The sequence below is a fragment of the Nothobranchius furzeri genome, chromosome 2 (assembly GCF_043380555.1).
Source record: "Nothobranchius furzeri strain GRZ-AD chromosome 2, NfurGRZ-RIMD1, whole genome shotgun sequence".
NCBI lineage: Eukaryota > Metazoa > Chordata > Actinopteri > Cyprinodontiformes > Nothobranchiidae > Nothobranchius > Nothobranchius furzeri.
In genome coordinates, this window is record NC_091742.1 from 16,499,201 (window position 1) to 16,514,200 (window position 15,000).

The 15,000-nt window shown below is 46.7% G+C and overlaps 1 protein-coding gene across 1 annotated transcript in view; it reads left to right on the forward strand.

Moving 5' to 3' along the window:
* The window catches only part of nmbr (neuromedin B receptor), a 23,080-nt gene that overhangs the window by 398 nt on the left and 7,682 nt on the right, over nt 1-15,000 (forward strand). Inside the window, exons 1-3 of the mRNA XM_070544575.1 lie at nt 1-102; nt 10,991-11,132; nt 13,391-13,606. The exon at nt 1-102 is cut by the window's left edge and continues 398 nt beyond it. Of these exons, the coding sequence (XP_070400676.1) occupies nt 1-102; nt 10,991-11,132; nt 13,391-13,606 (460 nt within the window). The remainder of the gene's footprint in view (nt 103-10,990; nt 11,133-13,390; nt 13,607-15,000) is intronic.

Below are 15,000 nucleotides of genomic sequence, written 5' to 3' on the forward strand. Positions count from 1 at the left end.
GGAGTGGGTGTTCGGAGAGGCGGCGTGCAAACTCATCCCAGTCATCCAACTCACCTCGGTTGGTGTGTCGGTGTTCACGCTCACGGCGCTCAGCGCGGACAGGTAAGACCCGGTTCCGACCCAAAACTCTCAGAACTTTGTAGGAAATCCTCCTGATTTCAGAACCAGCCCGGGTCCAGCTGGATCTGCTCTCAGAACCAGCCCGGGTCCAGCTGGATCTATTTTATAACAGCAGATGTCATGATGGGTGGTAATTTCTTAACCCACATGAAGAATCACACACGGAGAAGGTGAGAGATATAAACTTCAGCAGTAAAGGAGCTCTTATTTTGATAGGTCATTTCCAGTCTGAGTTAACTGAGCTCAATGTTTATTTACAGCTGCCATGTTTATATTTAAACAGATTAAACTTGATTAGATTCTGATTATTTAGATTAAACATGAACGATTTTACAGTAAGACTGTGAATGTGGGTGAATACAGATGTTTTATCCCAAAGGATCCTGAAGCCCCTTCAGTCAGCCTGGAGCTGCTCAGAGCATGGATGGAGCCAGAAGTGCTGCGTGCCGACAGGCAGGGCAGGCAATGCTGTGGTGCCTGATACAGCGTGTGTGTATGAATGTGTGTGTGTGTGTGAATGTGTGTGTGTGTGCATGCGTGTGTGTGTGTGAATGTGTGTGTGTGTGTGCATGCATGTGTGTGTGTGTGTGTGTGTGTGTGCGTGCGTGCGTGCGTGCGTGTGTGTGTGTGTGTGTGTGTGTGTGTGTGTGTGTGTGTGTGTGTGTGTGTGTGTGTGTGTGTGACAGATGTGTGCTGTTCATGCTGAGCCAGGATCCTCTGGAGGTTTCTTCCTGTTAAAGAGGAGTTTTCCTCTCCACAGTTGCTACATGCTGCTAGATTGCTGTAAAGCCTCCGACTCAACAAGTCAGAGACTTGATGCAACCTGCTGGTTTCCTTGTATGGGAAACTTTTAGCTAATTGGCATAAAGAACTCCCCTCAGTGTGTGTGAATTGCCACTGCATAAATGAACTAAATTACACTGATTTGGATTGAATCTGTCACCCAGCCCTGCCCTTTGAGTCACGTGACCTCAGTAGCATCCAGCCACTAATGCTAATAAACTTTAACAGAAATAAAACCAGAATGATGTTAAAACCGGTTGAGGGTCGTCCAGCATGTTCCGACAGATGCTTGCTTCGTGTTTCTGGCTTCTTAAAATGTACTGGTGCTGAAGTGGTTGGCTTTTAGAGAATAACGGAGTGTTGTTGTTGAACTATGCTGCCATGGCAACTGAAATCACCAGCAGATGTTACTATGGACCAAACGTTACAGCGTTAGGCTGGATGCTGCCTCCATAATGCTGGTGAAACAAGTCAGAACATGAAGAACACGTGACCGCCTATATGTGAACACGAACCCATGATCAGCTGAGCTGTAGCGTCCTCCAGCACCATCGCTGGACCGCCCTGACGAACGGCACGCTGAATCTGAAACCAGCGGAGGCGACTAATGAATCACATTAGAAAAGTTCACGGTGGGTGAATCCCATCCGCCGTGACGTTTAGGTCACAGGCGTCAGAAGCCATTAGCAGCCATCTGGCTCTGGTCCGAGTCTCAGCACAGCATCTTCCCGACCTTCTTAAGGAGAAACCTAGATGGTTTGATGTGAAGCTGGTGCTGATGCTTGGGGGGGGGGGGGGACTTCAGCATGAAGATGAGAGAAGGAGAACTTCATTTGTTGCTCCAGCCTAAATAATCTCTGTTTGTAATCAAAACCAAACATCTGGATGGGTCCAGATACTGAAGAAGCATCCATCTGTTCTCCCCTGAACACTCAGATGTTTTCCTGATTTCACGGCTCTGCTCGATGACCTTGGATAACTGCAAGTGGTTTCACGGCAGCATGAGGAAAGAGGATAAATGTTTGTTAATTAGGAATCAGAACGATGTTTCCGAGTCTCTGACCGGTTATTAACGAGCCGCCGTTCTGTCCAGCCATCAGACGCACTAATCAGAGCACGGGCGTGACCAGCTGTTGGTAGCATGGAGGCAGAAACCTCTGTGGGTCAGAACCAATCAGGTCTAACTGATCCTAACACGGGTCTAGACGGCGCCTCGGCCCTGAGATGCAGGAGGAAACGCACGAGCTGAAGTCTGTTCTTATCATTAATACAGCGGCGTACACGGGGCAGGCGCTGAAACATCACGGAGAAATCCTGGGTTCAGGATTTTGGTCTCAACCTGGTTGGACCTGCTCCAGGTTGGGAAGAGGGTCGGATCCGGTCGGATCCGGTCTGCTGTGGTGAGGAGGAAGCTGAGCGGGCCGAACCCCCACCTCTCACCAGGAGTGTCCAAAGGAGGACCTGGGGGGGTCAGGGTTTGGTAAAACAGGAGTGTTGTTTGCAGTGGCGGTTCTACATGGAATTACTCCCCGGGCGAGGCCCCCTTTGAGCCCCCCCCCCCCCCCCCCCACACACACACACACACACACACACACCACCACCACTACCACCACCACCACCCCACCTGCACGCACACACGCATGTTTTCTACAAACAGGCATGTTTTATTAGAACGACTATGGAACATTCATTTTTCTAAGTTATGTGCATATTTACATTAATTACTATGAAGTTGTCATAATGTAAAGCAATATACATTATATACTGTATCAAAATATATAGAGTCAAATATACAAAAAATAACTAAATATTAAGAATATATGAACATAATATATAATAAATATTCTAAATAGCAAAAATGTTTCACACATAACAAACTAAAGATAATCACTACAGCATTGCACTTAGAACAGAAAACACAAACTAAAATTAAAACCTAACCTTGATGCAACGTCATCAATAATGTCATCATATGAAATCTGCTCCCCTACTGAGTGATTGATACTAATCAGAGCCAGGTTAGTGAGCCGCCCCTGAAACATAGGTGACCTCAGGTATGACTTGATCAAGTTTTGAAAAGCTCCTCTCAGCTTGAGCCACAGTGACTGGCAGAGCAGTCCAAAAGTTGGGGTAGATCTCCAATAGATCTTTATCATGATCCATAATATTTTAGAATTGCCTCTGAAATTGTTATTTAAACTGACATAGAAAAACTGTAGACTACCAAAAATGCCAACTTTTACAGAACAAATCATGTAAAAAATAATCAGTGCAGCCATCTGCAATAAATAAACAGGATAGTTAGTGGTGACTGGGGAGTTTCCTTCTGCTTGTACAGTTGTTTTATTTATTATTATGTGAACATGATCAACATGTGTTTGTTGTTGTTCAGGCAGGCCACAGGCTGCAGCGAGCATTTAACAAATCCTAGTTTGAATCAGTAAAAAACGATTCAAGGAATTTTTTCGAACCATTTGAATATTCGTTTCAATAGCAATAGCAATTAGTTGACCGAATTTAAACGTTACAATCCCAGTTAACTGGTTCAAAAAATTGAAAACATGCATCATGAGAGCGTACGTACCTTTATCTTTCTCCTCTTTTTTTTCTTATTTTTTTCCTGAATCGGGCAGCTGGTGGTTTTAGCCTTTTTATGTTCATCTCTTCTGTTTGGCTCTTGACCCAATAAGTTTCCTTTAGTCAGGACAGAAACATTTGACCTTGATGGGGGGGGGGGGGGGGAGACCACAAAATCGTTTTGTTTTTCCTTTTTTTATTTGGCCATTTCACACAATTCAGAAAAGCCTGAAAGAATGATAGGCCTGTGTTTATGATATTATGAATGAAATGTGTGTTAAATAGAAGAACATCAAGATGTGATTGACTTTAGCCATGTTAATACAATTGATTCAGCCCCCTACCCGCTCATTTCATTTAGGAAAGACCCAGAGGTGAATTCCCCAGCCGTGAACCCTCTCAGTCAGCAGGAGCGCCTGCAGCTGCAGGGGTGCCAACTTGCTGTTTCCCATCCAGACTCTGTGATATGACAGATAGAATAGAAAACCTCGGTGTGGCGCAGATTTCTTTCTTTTTTATTTTTTTACTCAGCGCTTGTGCGCCCCTTTTGTGTCATGAAAAAAATGCCGCCCCGGGCAACTGCCCTGTCTACCCGTGCCTAAAACCGCTACTGGTTGTTTGGGAAGGAGCTGGTTTGGGCCGGAGCCACCACCGGGAAGCTTCTGTTTCTACAGAAACATGTAAAGGTTCTTTAGCAAAGCTTCTGAAATGCAAAAGTCAGTATTTGAAATTCCAGCTCCCAGCTGGAGGGAAATCATCAAACACACAATAATTGGATATTTTAGTCACGGAAACGACGGCTGATCCAGAAATAACCACTAATAACAGTTTTATTTAAAATCTTTCTGAAATGGTTTCTGCTTTTTCACACTCAGTGTTTAGAACCAAAAATAAAACGTTTTGTGGTTCTGAGAGGAATCCTGAGGAAACTCCACAGTTTACCTGCTCTGACCGGACCTTTTAATCTCCATGTTGGATATTTATGGATCCAACAGCGTGCCAAGGTCCAACCTCTTCTCATCAGACTGAAACACTTCAGGTCTGATCCCGGGTCGGACCAGGACCAGGCGGATCAGAGGAAACTGGATCGAGCCATAAAGGTCAGAACATGAACTCCTCAGATGTTCATGCAGATGGATTCTCGTTAAAATCCAGTTCTTGACCTTTAAGTGGAAATGCAGGAAAACATCAGCAGGTTTGAATTGATGCAGCAGAAACCTGAAGAGGGTCATCTTCACCCCAACATCCGCTCACTGGGCTAGAATCAGCAGGAAACACCACAGGTCCACTAGCCCCATCCCCTCTGAAGCTCTACAGCTCAGGCTCCCTAGCCCCACCCCCTCTGCAGCTCTACAACTTAGAACGGCTCCCTAGCCCCGCCCCCTCTGAAGCTCTACATCTCAGACAAGCTCCCTTGCCCCGCCCCCTCTGAAGCTCTACAACTCAGACAGGCTCCCTAGCCCCGCCCCCTCTGAAGCTCTACACCTCAGTTAGGCTCCCTAGCCCCGCCCCCTCTGAAGCTCTACACCTCAGACAGGCTCCCTAGCCCCGCCCCCTCTGAAGCTCTACACCTCAGACAGGCTCCCTAGCCCCGCCCCCTCTGAAGCTCGACACCTCAGTTAGGCTCCCTAGCCCCGCCCCCTCTGAAGCTCTACACCTCAGACAGGCTCCCTAGCCCCGCCCCCTTTGAAGCTCTACAGCTCAGTTAGACTCCCTTGCCCCGCCCCCTCTGAAGCTCTAGATCCAGGGTATAAACGGGACACAGGACGTTTAACGTGACTGAACTGGTGTTCTGATCGTGTTAATGAGCTTTCCACAGACAGCTGATGATGTCACTCTCTCATCAGACAGGTAAACGCTGGTATGAGTCTTCTTCCACCTGCCGTGTCTCACTGTTGAAGGACAGATGATGTCCTCTCAGGTTCCCCAAGAGCCCAGAGTTTTACCTCCTATTGCCGTGGTGACCCTGACGAGACAGTGTCAGCAGTTGTAACATTTTTGTTCATCTCCTCTTTCCTCTTCTACAGTCATTCCTCTGAGTTTGGATTTTGACCAAGTCGATGTCAGCCTGTTCTGCAGCAGCAGCGACTCGCCTCATGTTCCTTCAGTAGGTTTCTGGTTTGAACTCATTAAACATTCATGCTAGTTCTGACTGTGACAGACGTCTCTCGGGAATCAGACACGTTTCCTCCAGCGGCTCCTGCAGATTTAAAAAGCTGCTCTTTGATTTATTACACAGTTTAAAAGAATGAAACATTTTTCTTCTGTCTGCCTCGCCGCACCGACTTCTTGTTAGACTCTTTATTGATCTCACGTCTTACCTTAACTGTCCTGACCTCCTTCTGCTGGAGATGGAGTGTGAACCTTTTCCATTAGAGTCCAAAACAAACATCAAAATTAACTTGTGTCCATAAGGAGGACATGAGGACAAATGTCCATTTAACCAAACTGTAGCAGAAGCTCATCCACCGTCTGGAGTTTCTGTTTTATGTATCAACATCGTTTCACCTGCAAAACAAACCAGATCCAGACATGAAAACTTCACTCAGTGAAACATTAGAAGTTTTGCAGCAGAAGTTTAAACACGTTTGCTCAAACGGTAAAATAAAAAATGGGTTTAGAAGCGGACCTGGGGAGCTGTGTCCCATCATGGAGCTCATATGTCAGTAATGAACTCTCAGGTTAGCCTCCTGCCAGCTGTAATCACTCCTCATCTTTTTATATTGGCTCCTGAACACACCGATGATCTGCTGGTTTCCATCAGACTGGAAACACCAGAGCATCATCCCTCTCCGTTAGGATCAATAAAACAAACGCACTTCAATCCCAACAACAGGAAGACGCAAATCCCTCCTCGTACCAAACAGAACAGTGTGTTGTCCCAACACGGAACGTTTAATGTGCTGCGGGACAGAACCAGGGAGGAATCCCTCCCAGGTCCAGGTAACTGGTTTAATTACGCAACGAATGGGTTCAAACGTTCCTAAAGATGGAGTTCGACCAAGAAATCCAACACAAGCTGGAGGAGTTCTGCTGTGTGGTGGAGTTGCTAATGCTAGCAGTTAGCTTCTACTAGCTGAGGCATTCTCTGCTGTTTCCTGGACTAAACCAACAACGGCTTCCCCGTCGTGAGTCAGATGGGTGAGTCCATGAATGTTAGTGACAGGGTGACGTAGATCTGTCAGGATTTTCTATCCTAGAGTTTCACCGTCTGTTTTCTATCTGCAGGAGATAGGTGTAGGAGACTATCTTCATGTTCTAGTGTTTCCCAACCCTGGTCTTCAGGGCACACTGTCCTTCATGGGTTCCACGATAGACAAGATACTGCCCTGCTGCCATAGATGAATGAGGGATTAACAGGCATCTGCTAGCCTGGCAAGCCAGACTATCCATCCATCCATCCATCCATTTTCTGAACCCGCTTTGTCCATGCTGGTGCCTATCTCCAGCGGTCAACGGGCAATCAGGCGAAGTACACCCTGGACAGAGAGCCAGTCCATCACAGGGCAACACAGAGACACACAGGACAAACAATCATGCACACACACACTCACACCTAAGGACAATTTGGACAGACCAATCAACCCTCCATGTTTTTGGACTGTGGGAGGAAGCCGGAGTACCCGGAGAGAACATGCACAGGGAGAACATGCAAACTCCATGCAGAAAGATCCCAGGCCGGGAAGCGAACCCAGGACCTTCTAGCTACAAGGCAACAGCTCTAACCACTGCGCCACTGCGCAGCCGTGCAAGCCAGACTAAATAAATGTATTATTTAGTCTGGCAACGCTCCATTGACGGCTCGGTTGTGGAGCGGGTTCTACCGTTGTCTTTCAAATGATCTCCGCATTCCACTGGACAATGAATGTGACATACTCTTGTTTCACTTTGTTGCATCATCCCACCCACCCAGAGTGCCCTGATTGGCCCACAAAGCAGATAAAGCTCTGTGATTTGTTCACTAAGCAGATAGAGCACTATGATTGGCCCACCATTATGGACCAATCACAGCTCTTTATGTGTTTGAAACCCCTCTAGAGAGCTGTGATTGGCTAGCCAGAATGCTGTTGGGGCTGCAGAGGTTCCAGTTGAGTATTCCTAGACCAAACTTTGCAAAGCAAGAATTTGGTCTAGTTCACTAGGCTAGGCATCTGCAGCACTTGATGTCCTCCTGAGGAGGAAATGTAAATCAGGTGTGCTGAAGCAGACGTGGACAACATGCAGATCAGTGTGCCCTGAGGACCAGGGTTGGGAACCACTGGCGTGGGAGACTATTTCATGTTCAGCTTGCATGAAACACTCGGAGTGAAATAATCACTAAAACCTGTTTTTTCACTGAAGTAGGTCTTCAAGAGCACTAATGAAGACTAACAAGGTTAGAGGTCACTCAAATGACTAAATAAAGAGATCACAAACATGACCCTAGGTTAAAGGTCACTAACGAGCATCCAACATCTAAATGAGGGCTGTAACGTGTTCACTTTATTCCTCACACACCTGCTTTCCTCAGCAAACATTCCTATTGCAACACAAGGCATCAAACCCATAAGTAAGGGGTCAGGGGTCATGTCATCCTGGTACACACAAGTGAATCCTTTCCAGCAGATCATCGGTCCGACCTCTTTTGTACGTTCTTGCTGTGTTTGTCTTCAAATTCCATTGTTGGCAATTTTTAAAACACAGATAAGGGTTTTCTTTACCTTGCTAATGTTTCGTTCGCAGCTGCAAACATCCTCAGAGCTGACGCTGATGGTGGCGTCACTTCCTACTCCGTTTATCGCGGGCAGCAGAGGACGTTGTCGCCCTAACTTCTTTATTGTACTTTCTGCTTCTTGTTTTGCTGCTCTTGTGTGTTTTCGACTTGTTTCTTTGTCTCACTCCTTTCTATGTTCTATTGTTCGTGTGTTGAGTTGGCGTCCGGTTTCTCCTACGTATGTTTTATTGCAGAGTTTGCGTGGGATTTCATAAACGACTCCACATTTAAGTCCAGCTGGTATCTTGTCTTATGGGTGTACTAGTCTGTTTCTAACTGTTGTGTATGGTTTTGTTGGTGTGTTTATGTTGTGTTTTTTCATTGTTGCTCTTACTTTTTCTGTTATGCCTCTGATGAATGGCAAGGTTATCACTGGTTTTGGTTCTTGTCTTTCTGGGTTTCTGGTTCTTTGCTTAGGTTCTTCTTTTCTTTCTGTTCTTGTTTGTTGTTTTCCTTTGTTTATTGCCCATGTCGGATATCCGCAGGTCTTTAAAGTGTGTTGTATTTGCTTGTCCTCTTGTTTACGGTCTCTTTCTTCTGTTACCGTGTTTGCTCGGTGATATAATGTTCTGATTACTGACATTTTGTGTATGGTGGGGTGTTCTGATGTCCATAATAGATATTGGTCTGTGTGTGTTGGTTTCCTGTATGTGTTTATGTTTAGGGTCCCGTCGGTCTGCCTGGTGATTTTCATGTCCATAAATGCTATGCTGCCTTCTGTTTCTATCTCATAAGTGAACTTTATGCTGCCTGTGTCGTCAATGTTATTCAAGTGTTGTGTTAGTGTTTCTGTTTGTCCTTTTGGTATGATTTCCAATATGTCGTCTACGTAGGGTTTCCATAGTTTTTTTTAGCAGTTGGGGGGGGGGGGGGGGGGCAGTGGCTATGGCTTCTTGTTCTAGGTCTTCCATGAAAAACTCGCACAGGGTGGCTGATAACGGGTTACCCATGGCGAAACCTTGCAGTTGTTTGTATATAGTGTCATCGTATGTGAAGTAAGTGGAGTTAGCTACCAGTCCTATCAGTTGTGCTATGTCATCTGCTGTGAGGTTTGTTCTTTTGTGTAAAGTTTTGTCCTGTCTGATTCTGTTAACTACTATGTCTATGGTTTTGGGGGTTGGTGTTTTTGTGAATAGGGATGTGACATCATGTGAGATGAGTATGTCGTTGTCTTCTATTGTAATCTTTTTTAGTTCTTTTGCCAGTTCTATGCTATTTTTGCAGTCCAACCTGTGGTAGAAATCTGGATATTCTCTCTAGCATCGTCTGTGATTCATTCTTTCGGCCCTGAAGTGTCAACGGAGTTCTGAGAAGAGAGAAACAAGGTCTGCTTTTTGGAATGACGGTGAAATGAGTCAGCGAGGGGCTTTAATGGCAGGAAATGGCTCATTCTGAAGGATGAAAGGAGGTCAAACACACACACACACACACACACACACACACACACACACACACACACACACACACACACACACACACACACACACACACGCACACACGCACACACACACACACACACACGCACGCACGCACACACGCACACACACACACACACACACACACACACGCACACACGCACACACGCACACACACACACACACACACACACACACACACACACACACACACACACACACACACATTTATCCTGCTTTACTTTTCACTCCGACTGAAAACAGACCCCAACTCCATGTGAGGGCTTCTGCTGCTCCTGAGCAGACAGCTTCCTCTGTAGGTAGGGTGAGGGTTAGGACCCTCCACCAGGACACGTTCAGGAGCATCTGAACACGTTAACGTGTGAAATGGTGAATTCACCTCCAGCTGAGGGGAGCTGCAGACACAAAGGCTCCATGTTTGTATGGAAAAGAACCAGAATGTCCGATTCTATGGCTGAGTGGAGCTGTGGGGACGACGGTGGCCTTCAGATGAATGATTGAATGAATGAATGAATGCTGCTGCTGCTGCTGGAGGCTCAGGGCCATCCTCTCTTTGGGTTTTTATTAATCTGGTGTTTTTGATAAAGACGAGTTTCTGGAAATATTCCCTCAAAACATCAGAAGCTTCTGGTCCTGTTCTGGTTCTGGTCCAAACAAAAGGCTGCAGCTGACTCCCACAGCCATTGGGGTCAAAGGTCAGGCTCCTATTATACGTCCTTTTGACCACATGAAACCAGACATAATTAGGCTTCTGTGATGTTCTAATTAAAGGTGATTTTCCCGCTGCTTCCCAACGGCTCCAGGAGGAACGTTCGCCATAACAGAATAATTAGGTGAAGCGTCCGAAAGCCCGGTTAGAGCTGAGCTCAGGTTTATGTAGACTCTAACAAACGTGTACTCTTCCTGCTGGAACGAGTCCGGAACATCAGACGTTTATCAGAACCATGCTCATGGTGGGTTTCCTCCCTCAGGGTCAGAACTAACATAAACCTGGAGGCTCTAGAAATTCCTTTAACTTGAAAAGATGGAATCACTTCCTGTTAGTGACCCAGTCTGGCTGCAGCTGCTGGTTCTGGGTGTTGTCCTCGTAAACCCAGAACCATGGAGAAGATGCACTGATGGACCTCAGCGCTCCAGCTCCATGAGAATCCCACATTTTCTGATTCCAACAGAAAACCCAAACAGGAAGTAGTTCAGTCAGACATTCTGAGGTTCTGATAGCGAGTCAGGACTTTTCCTGCTGCTGCTCCAGCATCAGGCAGAACCCATCTTGTTTGGTTTGTGAACATCTGTGTAACTCAGGTGTGTGTGTCTCCTGCAGGTATAAGGCCATAGTCAACCCCATGGACATCCAGAATTCCAGCGCTCTCTTCTGGACCTGTCTGAAGGCCGTGTCCATCTGGCTTCTATCCGTCCTGCTGGCTGTTCCTGAAGCTGTCTTCTCACAAGTCGTCTCCATGCAGGTAACAAAGACCAGTGAGGTCATCGGTTAGGAGGAGGAGCTTCAAAGGTTCTCCCATTCCTCACATCTAAACTAGTCATGAGGTCACTGATGGACACATACCATGTGACTTCAGATTCGTCACGGTTATCAATAAATATGAACAACTTTTCCAGAAAGATCTAGCTAAACCCAGCTAATCCAGCCCTGTAGGTGACGCTGTAACACTGCAACACACACGGGAGTGAGCAGCATCAGAAGAAGAAGCTAAGTGTGACCACTCTGGTTTAGAGGCGGAGCTATGACATCATCGCTTTAGAAAGCTGCTAGAGATTTTTCATTCTGGAAAAACTCTTCAGACTTAACGATACCCGAGCCACACGTGTGTCCGCCTCCCAGAGTCAGAGGACTCCAAAGTGCTTTACAGTGAAGCGTCCATCATGCTGCTGCTGCTGAGCTACCATGCAGCCACAACACTGACAGAGGCGAGGCGGGTGAAGCGTGTTGACCAAGGACACAGCGGCAGCATCCTCTGTCAGGAGCTGGGGTCGGTTTAGTTCTACGCTGTTTGTGAAAACGTGCAACTAAAATGACGAAAACAGATTTTAAGATTCCCGTTCCTGGGACCCAGAGATGTGAAGTCAGACTGGCTGCATGAATCTAAAGTTTACATGTTGCTGTTAGAACCAGAGTCTGAGCAGTCAGGATCTGAGACGTAAACCCCACCCCCTCACCTGATAAAAGTCCCGCCCACTAATCAGGTGATTTTTATCCCTCAATTAAACAAGTCCATGTAAACTAGTCAGAAACAAGAAGCTCTAAAAAAACAACATCCCACACCTGGAAACATCACTGAAAGTGTAAGATTATAAGGAGCCTAAGCCACGCCCATCTACTACCGCACCATGGGTCCCCGGAAGAACGAAGAAATGAACGTAAGTCAACGCGGCTAAAAACGCTATTTTCTAATCCACGTTTTGTTCCATGGACTTCACACATGATGTCCGTGAATTTTTGATACCAAGAACGCGCTTATTTTCTAACTGGGGGGGGTGGGGGTGGGGGCACATCATTTTAGGTTTTGTGTGCAAACAAGTCCAGGACTACAAACGCGATTCACGAAAGTGACGTCATCGAACCAGACACGGAGAAAAACAGGGAAAGGTTCGTAAGTTCAGGGAACTTCAAACCCGAAAGAACCACCATAAATCTGGTCATGTGGTACATAGCAGCTACGCTACACCTGCTGATCCAGACCTGCTGTTCCAGACCTGCTGATCCACACCTGCTGATCCAAACATGCTGTCCAGACCTGCTGATCCACACCTGCTGATCCAAACATGCTGTCCAGACCTGCTGATCCAAACATGCTGATCCAAACCTGCTGATCCAGACCTGCTGATCCACACCTGCTGATCCAAACCTGCTGATCCAAACCTGTTGATCCAGACCTGCTGATCCACACCTGCTGATCCAGACCTGCTGATCCAAACCTGCTGATCCAAACCTGCTGATCCAAACCTGCTGATCCAAACCTGTTGATCCAGACCTGCTGATCCACACCTGCTGATCCAAACCTGCTGATCCAGACCTGCTGATCCACACCTGCTGATCCAAACCTGCTGATCCAAACCTGTTGATCCAGACCTGCTGATCCACACCTGCTGATCCACACCTGCTGATCCAGACCTGCTGATCCAAACCTGCTGGTTCAGACCTGCTGATCCAGACCTGAAACATCAGAACCAGATTTATTGTTTCATGTTTTGTGATTTTCTGCCTTTAATTGTCAGTAAAAGTCACATAAAAAACCCAAATCATTTTTCCTCTCCGGATGTCGCCTCATAAACAAAATTGTTTGGTGAGAAATCAGAGACGGATGTCATGAACAGCTGATGTTGACAGCTGAAGGAAACTCAGGCATAACAGTCGATTACAGAGTAAGTCTAAAGAGGAAGAGGATGAAGACACCAGAGTCTGTTCCAGGATTCTGCAGTTTGTGACTTTCGGTTTAGGTTAAATCAGTCTAAGCTGCACATCGTCGCCTCCAGCGTTTCCCATCAGTCACTTCTTCCTCCCACCAAACCCGTCAGCTTTTTCATCATCTGATGACAGGCCACACCCACGTCTGTTTGCTGTTAAACCAGTTTCAGTTAGTTGGTTTTGGATTCTAATTTTCCATCTTTCTCCCGTTTCCTTTACCCAGTTTCCTGTTCTTCCTTCTCATTTATTCTTCTCAGATCCTTCCTAACCTCCTTTTCCAATTTTCTGTGTCTTCAGGGTCAGAAAGACAACATGAATGTCACCTTCGTGAACTGTGTGCCGTATCCACTGTCCAACCCCATGCATCCTAAGATCCACTCTGTGATGATTTTTCTGGTTTACTTCCTGATCCCTCTGATCATCATCTCTGTGTATTACTTCCACATCGCCCGGACGCTCATCAAGAGTGCCCACGACATGCCGGGCGAAATCAGCGAGCACACCAAGAGACAGGTGAGTGGAGAGAGCTTCTAACCCAAACAGCTGTTCCTTAAACATTAAAATAAACACACACACACACACACACACACACACACACACACACACACACACACACACACACACACACACACACTCCAGCATCAATACCCATCAGGTGTCTTCAGATGGAGGCAGTGTGCCGAATGTAGGAGCGGGGGAGGGGGCTTGGTTTGTGACAAGTGCCCCACAGTGCCAGAATGCCAGATAGGCCAGTCCACCCCAGGGACCTCGTCTTCAAGTCCCCGGAGCCTCCCATCCCCTCCTCAGATGGATCCCATTGCCCAGGAAACTGGGAACCACTCGCCTGTTGTATGTTTGATGCTTACATTTGAGTTTTATGGAACAGAAACAAAAGCGTTATGAGCACAGGAACATTCAGGTTCCTCCACAGGAGTGAAGATGTCACTAAAGCCGACAAACTCAGATGGTTCTCAGTGGCATTGTGCGTTTTAGTTCTCCTGCTGATGAAGTCCATTAGCTTTCCTCACTCAGGAACTCTGGAGGTCTGAAGGAGAATTTCAAGCCGGCCATCACACCTGAATTATTTATTCACACATTTGCTTGTTTTCTTGTCCTGGATCTTCACACGGGTTCAGGTAGCAGAGGACACACACCTGGAGTCATTCTTTCACCTCCTTCCTGTCTTTGTGTTGTCTGATTCACCTCACCACAGATAACCCCCCCACCCCCATTCCATCTCCTACTTCCTAAATGGGAAAAGACGTTTTCACGCCTTATCCCAGATCCCTTCGTCTCTCAGGGGTGAAGAGACAATTGCTGTTTAACTGGAGACACTCATCTCAACGCCTAGGAGACGAAAGCAATCTCATCTGGTTTATTGTGTCCCCGACATAAAACACACACACACACACACACACACACACACACACACACACACACACACACATGGACACACACACACATGCACACACAGACACACACACGAATATATACACACACACATGCACACACAGACACACACGCACACACACACACACACACACACAAGCATACACACACACACACACACACACACACACACACACACACACACACACACACACACACACACACGGACACACTCACACACGAATATACACACACACACACACACACACACACGCACACACACACATACACATGCACACACAGACACACACACGGACACACACACACACACATGCACACACACACACACACACACACACACACACACACTGGGAATGTGGCAGGGAAACAACCAGTTTTGTTAACATTAAGGGGCGGAGCTTCTCAGCAGGATGATAAACGAGACGTTTGTGGAGGTCACATCTCTGACATGTTCAACAGACTGGTTCTGGTTCTGGTTCTGATGACGATGGTCAGAA